The sequence below is a fragment of the Phalacrocorax carbo genome, chromosome Z (assembly GCF_963921805.1).
Source record: "Phalacrocorax carbo chromosome Z, bPhaCar2.1, whole genome shotgun sequence".
In the NCBI taxonomy this organism is placed as follows: domain Eukaryota; kingdom Metazoa; phylum Chordata; class Aves; order Suliformes; family Phalacrocoracidae; genus Phalacrocorax; species Phalacrocorax carbo.
Window position 1 is genome coordinate 77,469,380 of NC_087548.1, and position 15,276 is coordinate 77,484,655.

The 15,276-nt window shown below is 39.8% G+C and overlaps 1 protein-coding gene across 2 annotated transcripts; it reads left to right on the forward strand.

Moving 5' to 3' along the window:
• Positions 1-1,694: 1,694 nt before the first annotated feature.
• On the forward strand, positions 1,695-14,971 carry FAM151B (family with sequence similarity 151 member B). 2 transcript variants are annotated; one of them, XM_064439447.1, is made up of 6 exons: positions 1,695-1,823; positions 1,951-2,076; positions 3,873-4,038; positions 7,534-7,751; positions 9,416-9,551; positions 11,724-14,971. In XM_064439447.1, exons 1-6 carry the CDS (start codon positions 1,805-1,807, stop codon positions 11,872-11,874), a joined length of 816 nt encoding a protein of 271 aa, XP_064295517.1. In that variant the 5' UTR covers positions 1,695-1,804; the 3' UTR covers positions 11,875-14,971. The 2 variants fall into 2 exon arrangements, with proteins under 2 accessions (XP_064295517.1, XP_064295518.1); XM_064439448.1 differs by adding an exon at positions 2,390-2,492 and having other exon boundaries at positions 1,719-2,076.
• Positions 14,972-15,276: the final 305 nt, after the last annotated feature.

Sequence of the window (15,276 nt, forward strand, 5' to 3'; positions counted from 1 at the left end):
CAAGGCTTGCTAAAGCCTTAGGCTGCAAGTTGTGAACTTCCAGCTAGGTAGGCTGACTGCAAACTCAACTTTTACTTGACTAGATGAAGGAAGGCCCCAAAACTGGTGCAGAGCTGACAGATAAGGTAGTGACAACCATCAGCAGAAGCTGTGTCCATTAAGGTAAGAAAAGGAATGTCCCACCTGGAGACAGAGAAAGGAATAAGAAGACCTCAGACCCAAATATTGATGTTGGACCAAACAATTGTGTGAGGGGTGGGGAGCTTAGGTTTAAGGGTATAATTGCCCTGGGATTTCTTTGTTCGGGGTCCCTCTCCAGAGGCACCCAGCTTGAGCTGTTCTTCACCACTGTACCACTCAATAAATCTGGCATTTGATGTGTTGAGACTCTGCTTCAGGGAGACCTAGGGTCGAGCCAAGAGGAGAAAAAGCACCCAAGAGTGAGTTGAAAAGGGGCACCTCTCGGCTCAGTGGAGCTGTAATGGGACTCCAGTCCTTGCAGTGGAAGTCTTGGGTTGGGCGTATGATCACTTAGGCTGCTGCTTCTCCGTCAATGTGCAGTGTGACCAAAACGTCCTGGCTTGAAAACAAGCTACAACTGGACAGCTGAGGAAACAGTGAAAGGTTGAACAGTTGTTAATGACTGCAGCTGGGTCTGAGGTGGCTGTTGTCCCTGGTATGCTGTACACCATGGGTAAAGCAGCTCTGCCATGTCTGTCTCTAGGGGTAATGAAGGAGCAGCTGGGTACTTGCAATGCACCCTGTACTAACTCAGTAATGATCAATAAAGAAAGTTAACTAAAATGCTTGATCTTGTCATCTGTAATTTAAAATAACTCCAGCACAAGAAATATAGTTAGAGAGGAGATATTGTTTTATTCTGCGCAGAGTGTGAGGTGGAGTATTTCTACAAATCAAGCATGCTTTTGGAATTCATTTTTACATTTATACATGATGGTGACCACACCATGCCTATCTCACACATAATTGTTGGTATCTTTTCTGCTTAATTTTAAGGCTATAGTATGTTATTAATTCACTGCCCATGCTCAAAAGGAGGTGGGAGGGTAGTTGTTTCCTTCCTCAATTGAGTTGGTGGTTACAATCTTCCCCCCCACCAGACTTACCTTTCCCCCACTTACTGGGCTTTGGCAATTGTCCAGTTTTTCAGTGCCTTTCGGGGCCAGATGTCCCCTTTCATCACTGCTGACTAATTTGTGCCCCTCCCCCCCTTTACCGTCACAACCTTCTTCATAGCATGATCTGTCCACTATTTGTATTCTTTTGAGGAAATACTCGTTAGTGAGGCATACACTGCTAATACCTTCTTAATCTGGCCTAAGCATTATTTACTACCTTGTTAAAATTCTCAGATGTTAGTCTCTACTTCTAATTGATCCTTTCTTAACTATTAGTAACTCCTGCAGTAATTCCATTTAATCAGAGAACAATACATTGTTATATATATTGTTACGTTTGAGGTAACAATCTCTTATTATTTCAAAAAAAGACCCTCAACTTTTGGGTAGAGATGTCTCGTCTTCGCAGCTTTTGGGGCTTCTCCTCGCCAGCCCTCTCCCGCCGCAGGGCCGGGGCGGGGCGGCCGGGAGCGCTGCCCTGGCTGCTGCTCTGAGCCCCGGGGGTGCCTGCCTCGCCCCGGGGCTGCTGCTCTGACGCCCGGCGGTGCCGCCCATTCTGCTTCCGGCGGAAGCGTTCCCGGCGTCCCTCGCTTTCGGCGGCCGGCACCGAGGCCTACCACTGCCCTTGCCGGTCCGGAGAGCGCCGGCCGCGCCTCGGCCAGGTGATGGCGGAGGAGGCACAGGGTAAGAGCTGTACGGCGGAACAGGGCCGTTGCACCGCGCCCGTCCCGCCGTGGTATGGCTGAGAGGGCCCGGGCCGCTCCCGCCCGGCGGCGGTGCTGAGGGGAGCTTTGCCTTGGGGCCGCCGCAGGCGCGTGGAGCGAGGAGGCGGTGGATCATTTTCTGAAGCAACAGCGGATCGGAGCCAGAGACGGGGCGGCCATCAGCTGGTTCCACGCCGCCAACAGCAAGGCCCGGGCCTCGGAGGCCGCCAGAAGTAAGTGGCAGCCGGCTATGCCCGTGGGTGGCCCCGGGGGCTGGCGGGGAGAGGGGGTCGTGCGTGAGGCGCTCCCGGTTTGGCTTCTAGGCGAGGCTTCCGGTGTCTGTCCGTCCCAGGACAGCTGTCTTGTCCCTGTCAGCCAGCGGTCCGACATTGCCGAGGCCGGCGGTACAAGGTTTGGAGGCGGAGGTGGTACCCTTTCATGACACAAACTCGTTTCGTTGTGGAAAGACAAGCAGCTTCTGGGTGTGTAGGCCCTCTGTCAGGTCAGACCTTCAGATTAACAAAGGCCTTCATCACCTGCCCGCAGACCAGAGCCACGGTTAAGGAGTCTTCTGGTGTCACGCACACGAGCTAAGTCTGCCTGAAGTGTTGTAAAGCTTACATGTTTGTACAGCGGAACGCAAAAGCAGGTAAAACTGGTTTCTGCGATGTGGTAGTACTGAGGTTAGACCGCAGCTGCCTGGCATTCGAGCCTGGGCCGCAGTGGTCGAGCTGCCCCTGTTCAGCCCTGTTTGATCGTGTGGTAAGTCACCCTTTCCATTGTGCTGACGCTTCTGTTTGTGGGTCTGCTCTGGAAATCTGAAAATGGAAATGACCTGATTAAAAGTGTGTCCGTCTGTCCATCCGATGAGGTTCAGTATCAGTGCTGTTAAGGGCAGCAGGTGGCAGAGCAAAACCTCCTGGGAAGCCGCCATAAGTGTCAGGCTGGCTTTGCCGCGGGTGCCTGCCCATTGAGCCGCAGCTGCAGCGCCGGGAGCGTAGGTGCTTGTGACGGCTCCACCAGTGCTATGCTGCCAAACTCTTCCCACCCTCCTGAGACACTTCAGGATTCCTAGGTAGTTTTGACCCTATGTGGATTGATCATCTTCTAGGTCTTTTTAGGACAGTTTGAAGTTGTGAGATGTAACACATTGGGTAATACTTCTCAGATTCCACTGGGCAGTTTTACTATGGCTTTTTCCCCCTATTTTGTTCCAGATGATTGAATTATTTTAGGTTATTTGTGAGCAGTTTATTTCAGCAAATTCTAATTCAATTTATGTGAATATTGGGGAAATACGCAATTTATTTATGTAATTTTATATGTAATTTGCTTTCTGTTGCCTGTATAATAATTATTATTTATTATTATTTCAGTCTAAGTAGCTACGTATATTGAATTCTCTGCAAAGCTGGTAGCAGTGCCTAGAGTCTTGCATGCTTTTCATTATAGAAAGCTGTTTTCAAGAGCTTGCAACATTCCTAAGGTTTCCACACGCTTGTATTGTGTTTCAGCTACCATTTTCCTGGCAGATGTTTCTGGCTGGCTGGCTTCTTAAAAAAGTTTTGGCTGAGGTGGGTTGGTCAGTTTTGAGAAAGAGGCAAGGGGAGTACTCACTCTCCACTGGTGTTAAAATCTTCTGGTAAGCTTTTCTTTAAAAGTCTCTCTCTAGAAAAGATTTGAAATGCAGCAAGAGTGGATTCACATTTTGGATATTCATTTTGCTGTTCCTCTGAAAAAAAAACTGTGATCACTTGGTCAAATGTATCTACAAAAATCAAATTTCATGTGCTTGTAGATTTCTGGAGAGTTCAGTGACTAAAGTACCCAAAGAAAAATGCCCCTGTTGCTTCACAGGTATGAATACTGGTTATACAGTATATGCTTACTGGTTCATACTGGGTGACCTTTGTGGAGTCAGTGTGCACAGTCCAGTGTGGAAAGACTTGCCCTGTAATTGTTGCTCTGGAGCAGACACTGGAACTACTGAACTTGCTTCTGTTAAAACATTCATTTTTTACATCAACAGGTGATGTTCACATGATAGAAGCAGATGTTCTTCTTCGTGGTGGCAAGGGAGGAAGTGGAGTCCCTATCATGGCTCATCCACCTGAAACAGACAGTGACAACACACTGCAGGAATGGCTGAAAGAGATTGTCAACACAGATAAAGGCATCAAGCTGGATTTTAAGAGGTATTTCAAGACAAAAAGATTTGTATATTCTTTGTGTTCTGACCAATTAACAATTTTACAGGTAGCGCTAACTATCTTTTGGTGATGGTAGAACAAACTCTTTCTTATTGTGCAATTTACAGTAGCACGCTCCTTCCTAAACAGCTGATGCAGTGAAACAATCAGTATTACTAAATGCATCACAAGAATAAAATTTTTGAAAGTGTTTTGAACTACAAATAATTCATATTCAGTGAATTTGTTACTGAGTTGCTATTGAGTAAAGTTTTCCTATCAGGAAAACTGAAATGAGGGTGCCTATCTGGGAAGCTTCTATGAGTTTTCTGCCTGAGCAAAGAAATAGAGAAGGACAACCTTCCAACTGGAAAGTCAGACAGTGGCTCCCAGGCTGCAAATGGGGCTGAGCCCCCTGGGTCTCTCTGCCTGACAGCACACGAGTCTCTCCTGCTCTCATCCAGCTTTCTTGGTATCATTCTCTACCAGGGAAGGGGAATGAAAGTGTCAAGGTTTTTCAGTGAGCTTCTGAAAAGCTTGCTGAAGCTGTGCTGAAGTTCACAATAATTTAGAAATGTCATCCCATATCAGCATGAGTAGCTTTATTTTCCCAGAGCTTTTTTCCCACTCTGGCCACCCCCAAGGAGAGGAATTCTGTTTCCTGATCAGCTCCAATACTAATAATCTATTGGGGATCTCAATTCAAGACAATTTAAGGTTGTACTACTTTGAATATCTGATCTTGTACCACAAATGATGTGGTGGTAGATTTCTTCAGTGTGGTTTGTTATACAAAAAAGTTATCTTGCTTTTTGTCTAATGAGATACATGTGGATTGAAGTAAATTCAGTTTCCTTCCAACTAAAATTCTAAGTAAATTCAAATTCTTTCGAACTTCCTAAATAAATTTTCAGAGGTTCATTTAGAATTGTAACCATTAGCTGTTTCATTGCCTTTAATGGAAAATACACCTGAAAACCCCATGAGATTGCCTTGAAAAGTTTGAAATGGGATTCAGAGTGAGCTGTGATTTTCAAATATACTCCGCTGCAACTCCTTACTTTAGCTTTGTCTGAGTTTGCATGTACAACGTCTATATACACAGCAGACAGGGAATCGCACCTCCACATTAAAAAGAGCTTCATCAATGATCAAGTATGCTGTAGAAATGCAAAAAAAAGTGCTAGATAGGTGGGAAATGTGATTTGTACTTGTTGTTCTGTGTAACGCAATCACAGTTTTCATGTGAAAGTTCATGAAAATACAAAGAAGTGTGGGCAGCCTCAATCCTTTTATTGTTAAACAGAATCTGGAAATGCCTGCCTCGACAGAGAAGGGAAAGGACAAGAGAAGTAGACATTCGTTTGGGTTTGTTTGCTGTTGGGTTTGGACTTTTTTTCATTTTAATTATTGATTAAATTCATTTAAAAACATCTACCTCTTATTTTTCCACAAGGAATTTCCAGTCAAGTGCAGACAGTTAAAAAAGCTTTTAAAATTATACTGCATTATAGAAGTCAAATTGTGTAAAAGCATTTAAAAAACACAAGCACAAAGTGCAGATAAAGTCAAATGAGTAATACAGATTATGATGTTCTTTTGAATAGTATTTCTGCGGATACCATTGCTGAAGTTTTGAATATTATTTCAACAGCGCTTTAAAAAAATATTTGGATATTTCTACTCTGTCAGCTTGATTGATCACATAATCACATTTCCTGCTGGCTTTTTCTGCAGGAATGAATGTATTCTGCGAAAGGACTTCGGAGTCCCACTTCAAAAATGCCAGAATCATTCAATATGGAGTCAGCAATACACCTGAATTTTCCAAATGCTGTGCAATAAAACTGGTGCTGTCTGGGGTTCTTTTTGTTTGTTTAGAGAGATGATGCATTGGACTTTTTTTCCCTTTACACTTTCTTGTACTTTGTAGTAAAAAGGAGGACATTCCACAGGCTTTGACAACTGTTCTGGCCTCAGATGATGTAAGAAGTATGTAAGCCAAGAACGTTAACTGGCTTTTCTCTAAGACTTGAGCTAATACTTACTGACCGAAAGTGTTGAGTGGAATTCCTTCCACTATGCAGCTTTCTCAACAATACAAAAGTTGAAATGCACAAAATGACTGTTTAGGAAGTAACACAGGCAGCTCAGGGGACAATTTTTGGCTTTAGAGCTAACCTAATGTAACAGCTGGCTGCTGTTCCCTTTTTTTGCTGCAAATCTGGATACGATTCTTCTGAACTCATCATGAGCCAGGTTAGGGAGTAACTTGGTGCAGAACCATCCCTACAGAACAGTGAGAACAGTTGTTTATCACTTTGTGTCCCTGTACTCACACACTGTTGCTAAGGCAAGCATCAGCACTGGTGTAAGAGGCTAGAGGTCCTTGGAATTAGGTACTAGGCCTTGGAATTTGGAACTAGGGAGACATGGTGGCAGTTCACCATCATCTTTGCTGTTCAAACAGGCACCCGTGGAGGACGTAGCCTGTGATTTATATCTCTGTTAGCTGGAGCAGTTGTGATCCTCTCCTTGCTTTGCACAGTGCCTTCTCTTCCCCTTGCTTTTCCTGGTGCTCCTGTGACACCCAGAGGGACCAGTTTAGGATGTTGAATGGGGAAGCTAACCCTGCAGAACAGCATAGAAATCTTCTGTTGGCTCAGCTCTGTATCAGAGCTCTGTATCACTGCAAGATTTTGAGGAAAAGCTAGGGGATGGCTTATTCAGAGCTTTTTATGACTCACAGGAGAAAACACAGGTCCTTGCTATTAGTAAGGAAATAACAACTCTGACCATAAAGATTTTAAATTTCTGAATGCTATATAGAATGTTAATTAATTTGCTGTGAGAGAAGAAAATACGTTTTTTCTTGGCACTCATTCCTTTTTCCCCGTTATTCCACATTTCCTTTCCTTCCACAGTCTTGCTGTTTCAAAAGCTTTGGTAGAAATGAGAAAGGTTATTGTTTGTCTTCTAGTTATGCTTTTTCTTTTGATTTGAGAGAACAGTGAAAATATGTGACTTAAGATGTGTTGCTGAATGCTTACAAGTGGTGCTACGTTGGTTGCTGAAGTAACTACATTTCATACTTAATAATTGGCTGTAGGATGAATGTCTGATGGGCAGACTTCATGCTGCCAGTACTCTGCAGCACTTCAGAGCTGTGGGAACAACAACTACAAAAGTGTTAGAGCCTGCAGTGGCTTCCTTAATTAAAGTCCTTCCTAAGAGTTCAATAACATCCAGGTCTTAACAGGTCAGGAGTTAGAAGAGCCATAAGAGCCAAGAAGCAGTTCATATTGGTCAGCAGGGAGACAAGAGGCTTACGCTACTTTACACCAGCAGTTACAGTCCCCTTATGGTACAAAGGGTCCTCAGCATTTGCTCTCTGGCTTACAGGGAGAGTTTCATTAACATATCCATCTATAGATGTGCTGTATGTTTCCCGTCCTCGATCCGAGTGAGGTCTCTCACCTCACCCATGTGTTATTGGTACAGTCTAGAAGCTGTGCGGCCTTCCATGGAGCTTCTTGAATGTGTGAAGCAGCATTTGAGGCGACCTGTTTGGATCAATGCAGACATCCTACCAGGACCTAATGGAGATAGTGCTGTAGTGGATGCCCAAGGGTTCGTCAACACTGTTACTTCATTCTTCCCAAATGTGACCTTATCACTGGGATGGACTACTGGCTGGCACCCTGACAAACACAATAAAGGTAAAGATAGAAAATCCAATGCTTACACTGCATCGTCTGTTTTCTTCAAATTCATTTCAGAACTGATTCAAAATAAGCTACGTGCCATCTTCTTAGTTTGAAAATAGTAGTGAATGTAGAAAGAATTGTTTTCTATGTTGATGTATGTTTGATTGTGTATTACATGGCAATTTGTTCAGTGTTTGAGTTGCAACAGAACCCTATAAAAACCTGATATTTTTGTTAAACTATTTTGCTCTTCAACACATTCTTATATACTGAGGAATTTTGGGGGACAAATTGCTTAAGCCCTGTTTCAGGTAGTCTGCTCCCTGAATCCTAGGAGGATTGGTTTGGGAATCAGAGTTCTGGCAAATTTCTGGAAGAAAAATAGATGAGCTGGAAATTTAAAACCCTATCAGTGTGCTTTTGCAGTAGATTACCAAAACCAAATTGTAGGTCAACAGTGCTTTTATAATTTAATTTTTGCCAAATAATTGAGTTTTTGCAATAAATTTTCCAATTAGCTGTTATTTTAGGGTCCTTTTCACAGGCTTCCTCTCATAATTCTCATAGCTGCTGTAAGGGCGTTTTACTCCAGTGCACCTGCATGTGTGCAGTAGCATGGTCCCCACCGATATAATCTGTGACCACAGTGGCAAAATTATACACCGTTCCCATTGCTAATTATTCATTAGCAAGATTTAGTATTGTGTCACGAGGATTTTGTTGTATGTTACACGGTAATTTTATTAAATTGTATAAGACTTTCTCCAAATTATTTTCAGTGCAGTAAAAAGTTGCTGGAAGTATGTATTGGAAATGCTGTACTGAGTAACCTTTTTTAATAAATGTAACTTTATTTCCATTCTAAATTTCAGTTTATGGTGATGCTAATTACAGGTACACTGTAAGACATTACAAAAACAGCACTTATTTGACTGATTGCAACTAAAAGTTGTTGCCCAGCAAAACCTTTTGTTTAAGATACAGTGCTTTTTTTTAGTATTTCCAGTCACTCCATTGCATATGAGTAATTGAGGAAAGAATTACTAACTGTTGTTACTGAAGTTAAGACTTTCACAGCCTGTAGAAATAAAAAAAACATTAAATACTATTTTAAATACCTCCAGTGCTTGCAAAAGTCTCAACAGCAGACACTTCAGCCATTTTAGATTGCTTGGGTTTAGCATTTTTTTAAGCACAAAATGTTTTACATCCTTCATTTGTGTGTAACTCCAGTACTACTGGATTAATTTGATTTTTTTTCTAAATCTTTTATAATGTTTTCATTTTTTAAGGGTCACTGTCAAGCTAAAACTAGTCCTTATTGAAATCAGTGGCAGCAAGGCTTTTTAGAGCATGGGCAAAGATAAAATTTCCTGGACATGAAAAAATGTCATATTCTATACCTATATGTAAAATAACACTGCAGTTATTGGAAATAAAGATTTTAAAAATCAGTTTATTTTTCCATGTTAGTATTGCTTTTCTCCTCTGTCACAATGATGTTTCTTATTTATAATCATCTGGTGATTTCATTTGAATTATGTGATTTTTCACAAACCCCATATTTGCTCTTGTTTTGTCTTACAACCTAACCATTCTATAAATCATTGTATCTTTATTTTGACAGAGATGGCATTTGTGAAGAATTCTTTTTAATCAAATGGTCTTTTCTGTAGGCTATGACTGGATGATGGTAGAAGAAATGGCTCAGATATGCAGTGTGCTTTCCCAGCCTGTAACTTTCCCTGTAAGAGCAGCATTAGTACGACAGTCAATGTCCGAGCTGTGCTGGTTAATCCAACAGTCGAATAGGTAAGTTTGAGGGCCTTTAGTTTTAGTTGTGTTTCTTATAAAGGCACATATTTGTTTATATTAAATACAGCACATTTATGTGTACACAGTTATCCCAGTCACATTGAAAATATATTTTCTTTCAGTTTATCCCTGCAGCTCTTTAATTCCTGCAGCTCTTAAATTGTTTTGTCATACAGAAGTGGTCACTATCCATTTCTTTACAATAATAAAATTTTAAAGCCTCTTTCATTACCTATAGTAAGTAATTTTAAATGTTGGGTAGGTTTGAAATCCAGTTCCACTATAAACATTTCATAAGACTAATATAGTTAAATAGACTAAGTAGTTTGATGTTGCAATTTGGAATTAATTCAAGTACTTAAATTTATATATACTTTTAATTGGATTCGATATTTATATTTTCTGTAGTAATGTAACTTAAAAACATCAAAGGTAATTTTTAGATTGGAGGTCAGTGAGTTTGCTATGAACCTAATTAATTTTGTTTAGCTACTTGAAATACATTCAGTAGTTTCCAAACACTGACTTTTTAAAAAATTGTTTTTTACAAACCCATAACAATTTCATTTTAAAAAATTATTCACATCTAATAGAATGAGAATAAAACCTGCTTCATACATATTGTCACTTACTCACCTTTTTCACCTACTCTGCCCTTATACAGTTTACTCAAGTTCTTCCTTAAGCGCCAACCAAGATTAAAGCCCAAAACAGAAAATTTAACTCAGTCACTTGTCTGGAAAATTTCTAAGTAATTAGAAACAACCGGATGGACAAATAAAGTGCTGTTATTCTCATTTACAGTGGAGAATCGAGAGAAATTAGAATTAAACATTTTAAACTAGGAAATTAATTTCAAAACATATTAAGAATGTCTTTTGAATTGTGCCATTCTCAAACATATCCTCATTGGGTACAAGTGTTATTCCCACCGGAATATTAGGATTTTCTCTATACCCTAGCGTAAAAATCCAGGTTTTTTTGGGGGGTGTGATTAGAATATAGAAACTCCTGAGCCAGTTTTGCTGACATAAAACTAAATTCTGATCTACCCAGGTTTTAGATTAATTAGGTTTTAATAAGCAAAGGGAAAAATGAGGTGGAGATTGTGGAGAGTAATGCTTTTAATTTTAAATGATACTTGGAAGTTTTTCAGGTTTTTTTTAAAGTAATAAAGTCTACAATTAATGAGAAAAGTGTATGTGATACAGTACAGAGGATATATTTGGTTACTTAGATGGTGTCACTATACATCACTTAGGTGACAATACAGAGTATGGAAATCAGTGAGATAGCCTCATGTTTTCTGTTCTAATGCTCTGCATGTTACTACTTATTACTTTGTCAAACTTTAAATGCTCAGTCCGGTAAATTTCTTTGCTGGATATCTGCCTAAGATTTTTTTTATTTTACTCCTTGCAGAGTTTGCCTTGTTTGGCAGAACAGTTCACACAGGGACCAGGCTACAGATAAACTGTTCTGGGTGGCATAGGACTGTCCATCTTAAAATTTTGCAGTCCTCCTGGGGAAGTTCTAGCAAGCTTAGCTTTAGGAGCACGAGCTTGAACTCTGCCTGGAGCCAAACTGCGAGACAAACCTCTGTAATGAGAGGAGAAAAAAAGTGGCAAAGGAATAGGCCTCTGCATATATTAGTTTGCATGTGTCAAATAGAGGTTTATTTAAAGACTGTCAGTCGTATTCTTCAGCTAGTCTGTCTGTACCAAACATTCCATGCTCCCTGTGTGCAAGGTAGGATGTGTTGAGCGTGTCTGTTTCTGAGGTAGCATTTTGATGCAGCAACCAAAATTGTGATAACAAGAATATTGGAAGGACTCTCAGTGCTCTCAGATGTAGCACAAATGCAGGGTGGAGGGTGATGACTTGCCTGGATGTGGCAGGGTAAGGAGGGCAAGGACATATAAAACTGTTAATTCAGATAGTTCATAAAATAGGGCTGCTTAACTTTGAAAACTAAAGGTGATTAAGTTTTTGGTATTTAATTACATGCCTAAAATTAAGGTTCTATAGTCCTGAATATTTTTAGGAGCTTATTAGTGCAAAGTCTTTCTGTCTTAGATGCTTTATCTTAAGATAATAACACACTGTTCTCTTTTTTCTCTTTCTCCTGTTTGTGTTTTTGTTTTTTGTTTTTTTTTTTTTTTAATATAGATACAGCCTCACTGTTTGGACAGGAAAGGAAGATGTGTATTCTGTAGAAGACTTGCTTTACATCCGAGAAAGCTTTGATAAAAGTAGGGTTTATTATGACATTTTAGAGCCACAAAATTCTGCGTTCAAGAAAGCCATAGTTGTAGAATAATAAATACAAAGCAGGCAATGTCTGACCTTATAATACTTAGCCTCTTTAAACGTGAAGATTTTTTGTTCAGAGGAATACATTTTCCTTACCAAAAGAATTGTATAGAACACACCTGTGGGTATTGGAGGAGTTTTGTATAACACTTTATTGAAAGGCTTCTCAAATAGAAATTTAATGCTTTCTTAACTCTTGCTTACTCATCGCATGCATGTTCACTCTTATTCACCCAGTGGTAAAGGCTACTCACGTTACCTAAATATTTTAGTACTTCTTCCCCGCAAGCATATAAAGGGGAGAATGACCCCAGCAGAGAGTCGTGGACCAAAGAAATTTGTTACTAACTGCTTTTGTGTAAGCCAGAGTCTGTGGGACGCTCAGTGTATCCTAAAGCCTGTTTTCACTTTCTGTAGGGGAGGAGAAGAGCCAAGCCTGTATTAAGTACCCAGCTATGCAGTTCCCAGCAAGGTTATATTGTAGCTCATCTTGATAACACTCCATTTTTAATGCCATTGCAATTGATAATGTTCTCACTCCTAGTCAATAGAAGATACTGTCTGCTGGATGTGAAGAGTAGGGTCTGCGATGCTACACATTCCAGGGAGGAAGAGTAGTTATTTTTACTGCATTAAAACTAATCAGGTACTCATCAGAGACAGCATTAAAAGAGCTGTAGTGGTTTATAAGATAGAGAAGTGCTGGTGATTCTTTCAAGAGTTCTAAACTAAATTTTAAGTATAACAGGATCTCTGTTGCAGTCTTTCTGAAAGCCAGAGGCTTTAAGAATGAAATAGCTGTACAGTGATCTGTGCTTATTGCAAAAATTGTACATTTATGTGATAGTACTGTTATTTGCTGCATTCTCCTGGATTGTGCATGTTTTTAACTCTCAGAATATGTTTTTAAAAATTTTCAAAACTTGAAATTCCCTTTGAGAAAAACTAAAATCTGCAACCTTTCTCACCTGCAGGAAAGTCTAACCTATTTCATTTTAGGAGTTTTTTGGCTCTCTTGCTTCTGCATCCCCTAAGATGAATACAGATACTGACATCTGTGCAGAACCAAACACAAGCTCTGTATTGTTGTCTTTTGCCAAACATTACAAAGGCTTTTTTTTTTCCACAATGACAGAGATTTTGATTTCTATATGAAAACTGATTCTGTGAAGAGTCATTACCCTGGCATCTTCTTGCCTTCCTCTTATTGTTCCTCTCACATGCATGAATTTTTATAGCTTTGATGGTTGACAGGCCGTAGTACTGAAGAGTGGAACACAGCAATTTTTGGTTCTTACAAGATTTTTTTATAGTATTAATCCAACTGTGACAGGAAAGTTAGTTATATTTATTAATCCTAAATCTTGAAATACGGTGATTTCATGCAATCATTAAAATTCAAGATTCCTTGTTGTTTCCTATGGCTTTTTTGCTAGGTTTATCTAATAATAGTTTTGTGCTACTGAGGGGTAGAACTTTCATAATTTTTGTCACCTACTAAGATATACTTGGGTAAAATTAGGAAATATTTTTCCAAATGAGGAAGAAAACTATCTACTTGTACTTGGAATAGTTAAACAGAGAAGTTACTTTAATTTGCACAGTCAGTCAATGTGAATGGTGGCAACCACCAAAATGTCAAGTTTGACGGTGTGATTCCTTTTAATGAATTGGGAGAAATAATTTATTTTTTAGTTTACTGTGACAGCATGACCTGAACAGATTTGACCTCTCATAGCATCTGCTTCTTTGACCTGTGCGTGAGTATTTTGCTATACCATGGGAAGAAGAGAGATTAACTGTTTCTTAACTGATAACTCTGGAAAACATTTTAAATACTTCGAAGTCCCTTTTATAACCCAGATGGTTTTGACTGAAACAGGTTCAGGCAAGCTAGCAGATCCAATCATGGGGTTTCCTTTTCTGGATGATGACCCTTTCACCGAACTCCCCTTCAGGGAGAACAGGATATATGAATGACCAAAGCTGCAGTTAAACCAAAGTTAACTATCTATAGTACATACTATCTATCTATACATACATACATACATACATGTATAGATACATACATAATCTATAGTACATACAATAAACCAGTAGGAAATAGTACAGTTCAGAGGTTTTTGTTTTCTGGGAAATACCACTGAACAAGAAGCAGCTAGGGGCCATCAGCCAGCGTTCAGAATCAAATGCAATGTGGCTGCATTAGCCAAAATGAGTCAGGCAGGTGCCTGAATAACAGAATCTGATTTGGAGGGACATAAAGGAAATAGCTTGAGGACACATTGCTGTAGCCATGTTCATTTGTTGAATGAAAGGTACTTTTAAAGAGCATTGAAGGTTTGTATTATTTTTATTGAATGCTTTACTAGTTTTAGGGTTAGTCTAGATTTCTTTTCAAGACATTGCTGGTCATTCAGAAGCAGCAATACTTTCTAGCCATATATTTATTTCTAATAGATTTAAAGACAAGAGTACCTCATTGTCCTTTTTCCCCGCAATTTATGTAAACATTTAGGACTGGAATTGGCTCCTAGGTCTTGTTGCAGCTCCTTGTTGCAGGCAGTTACATTTATTGAGTTGAGCGGTTTTGTCTGTCAGTTGGTGAGGCCTTTTTGCATCTACACTGGCAGACTCCTGTTATTTAGAAACCTTCTTCCCACTAACTGCCTGAAGTATTAGGATTTGTTAAAACTGGTTAAACTCTTAAGTAAAAAACAATATCAGCAACTGTGAGAAGTATTTTGAGGGGTGAAAGCATCATGGAAGAAATATCACTGAACAATATATCACATATATTAACAGGGATATTCAGATAAAATTGAAAGAAGTCATGAGCTGCATTGCAAGAAAAATTAAGGTGACAAGACATGTAAAACTAGATTAAACAAAATGCTAGAAATTAATTCCATGGAACGTTCTTGCAGTGACAGGAGGGTTTGGCTGTATGGTGAACTTGTTTATTCTCTATGGATTGTCATATATGCCTGAACGTCTGTATGTATTCTTTTTCACTCATGGATCTCCGAGTTTTCTGTGAAGTCATTTACGTTGTTTGTGCCAGCCTCGTCTGACCTGCACGTAAATAAATTCATTCAAATTTGTTTCTGTGTTTTCATGCCAGTCTTAATACCAATGCTCTCTTTCCAAAATAAGGTGTGTTAGCTGTGGGGCTGGCAATGAGATAAGAGAAGCGAGATGAAAGCCAATTAGTTATTCTGTTGGAGGCGGGGATCTGTGGCAGTTCTGTGTTGCCTGAGCTGTTGCTGGGGTTTTTGGTGGTTTGTTTTTTTTTTTTCCTCTGTCAGTGATTTATTCGTTGTACTTAAAACTTTGTTTAGGAGCTATAAATTCTGCCACTTCTTTGTGGAATTATTTTCTCTCTATGTGTTTCTTCACGTCTGTTGAT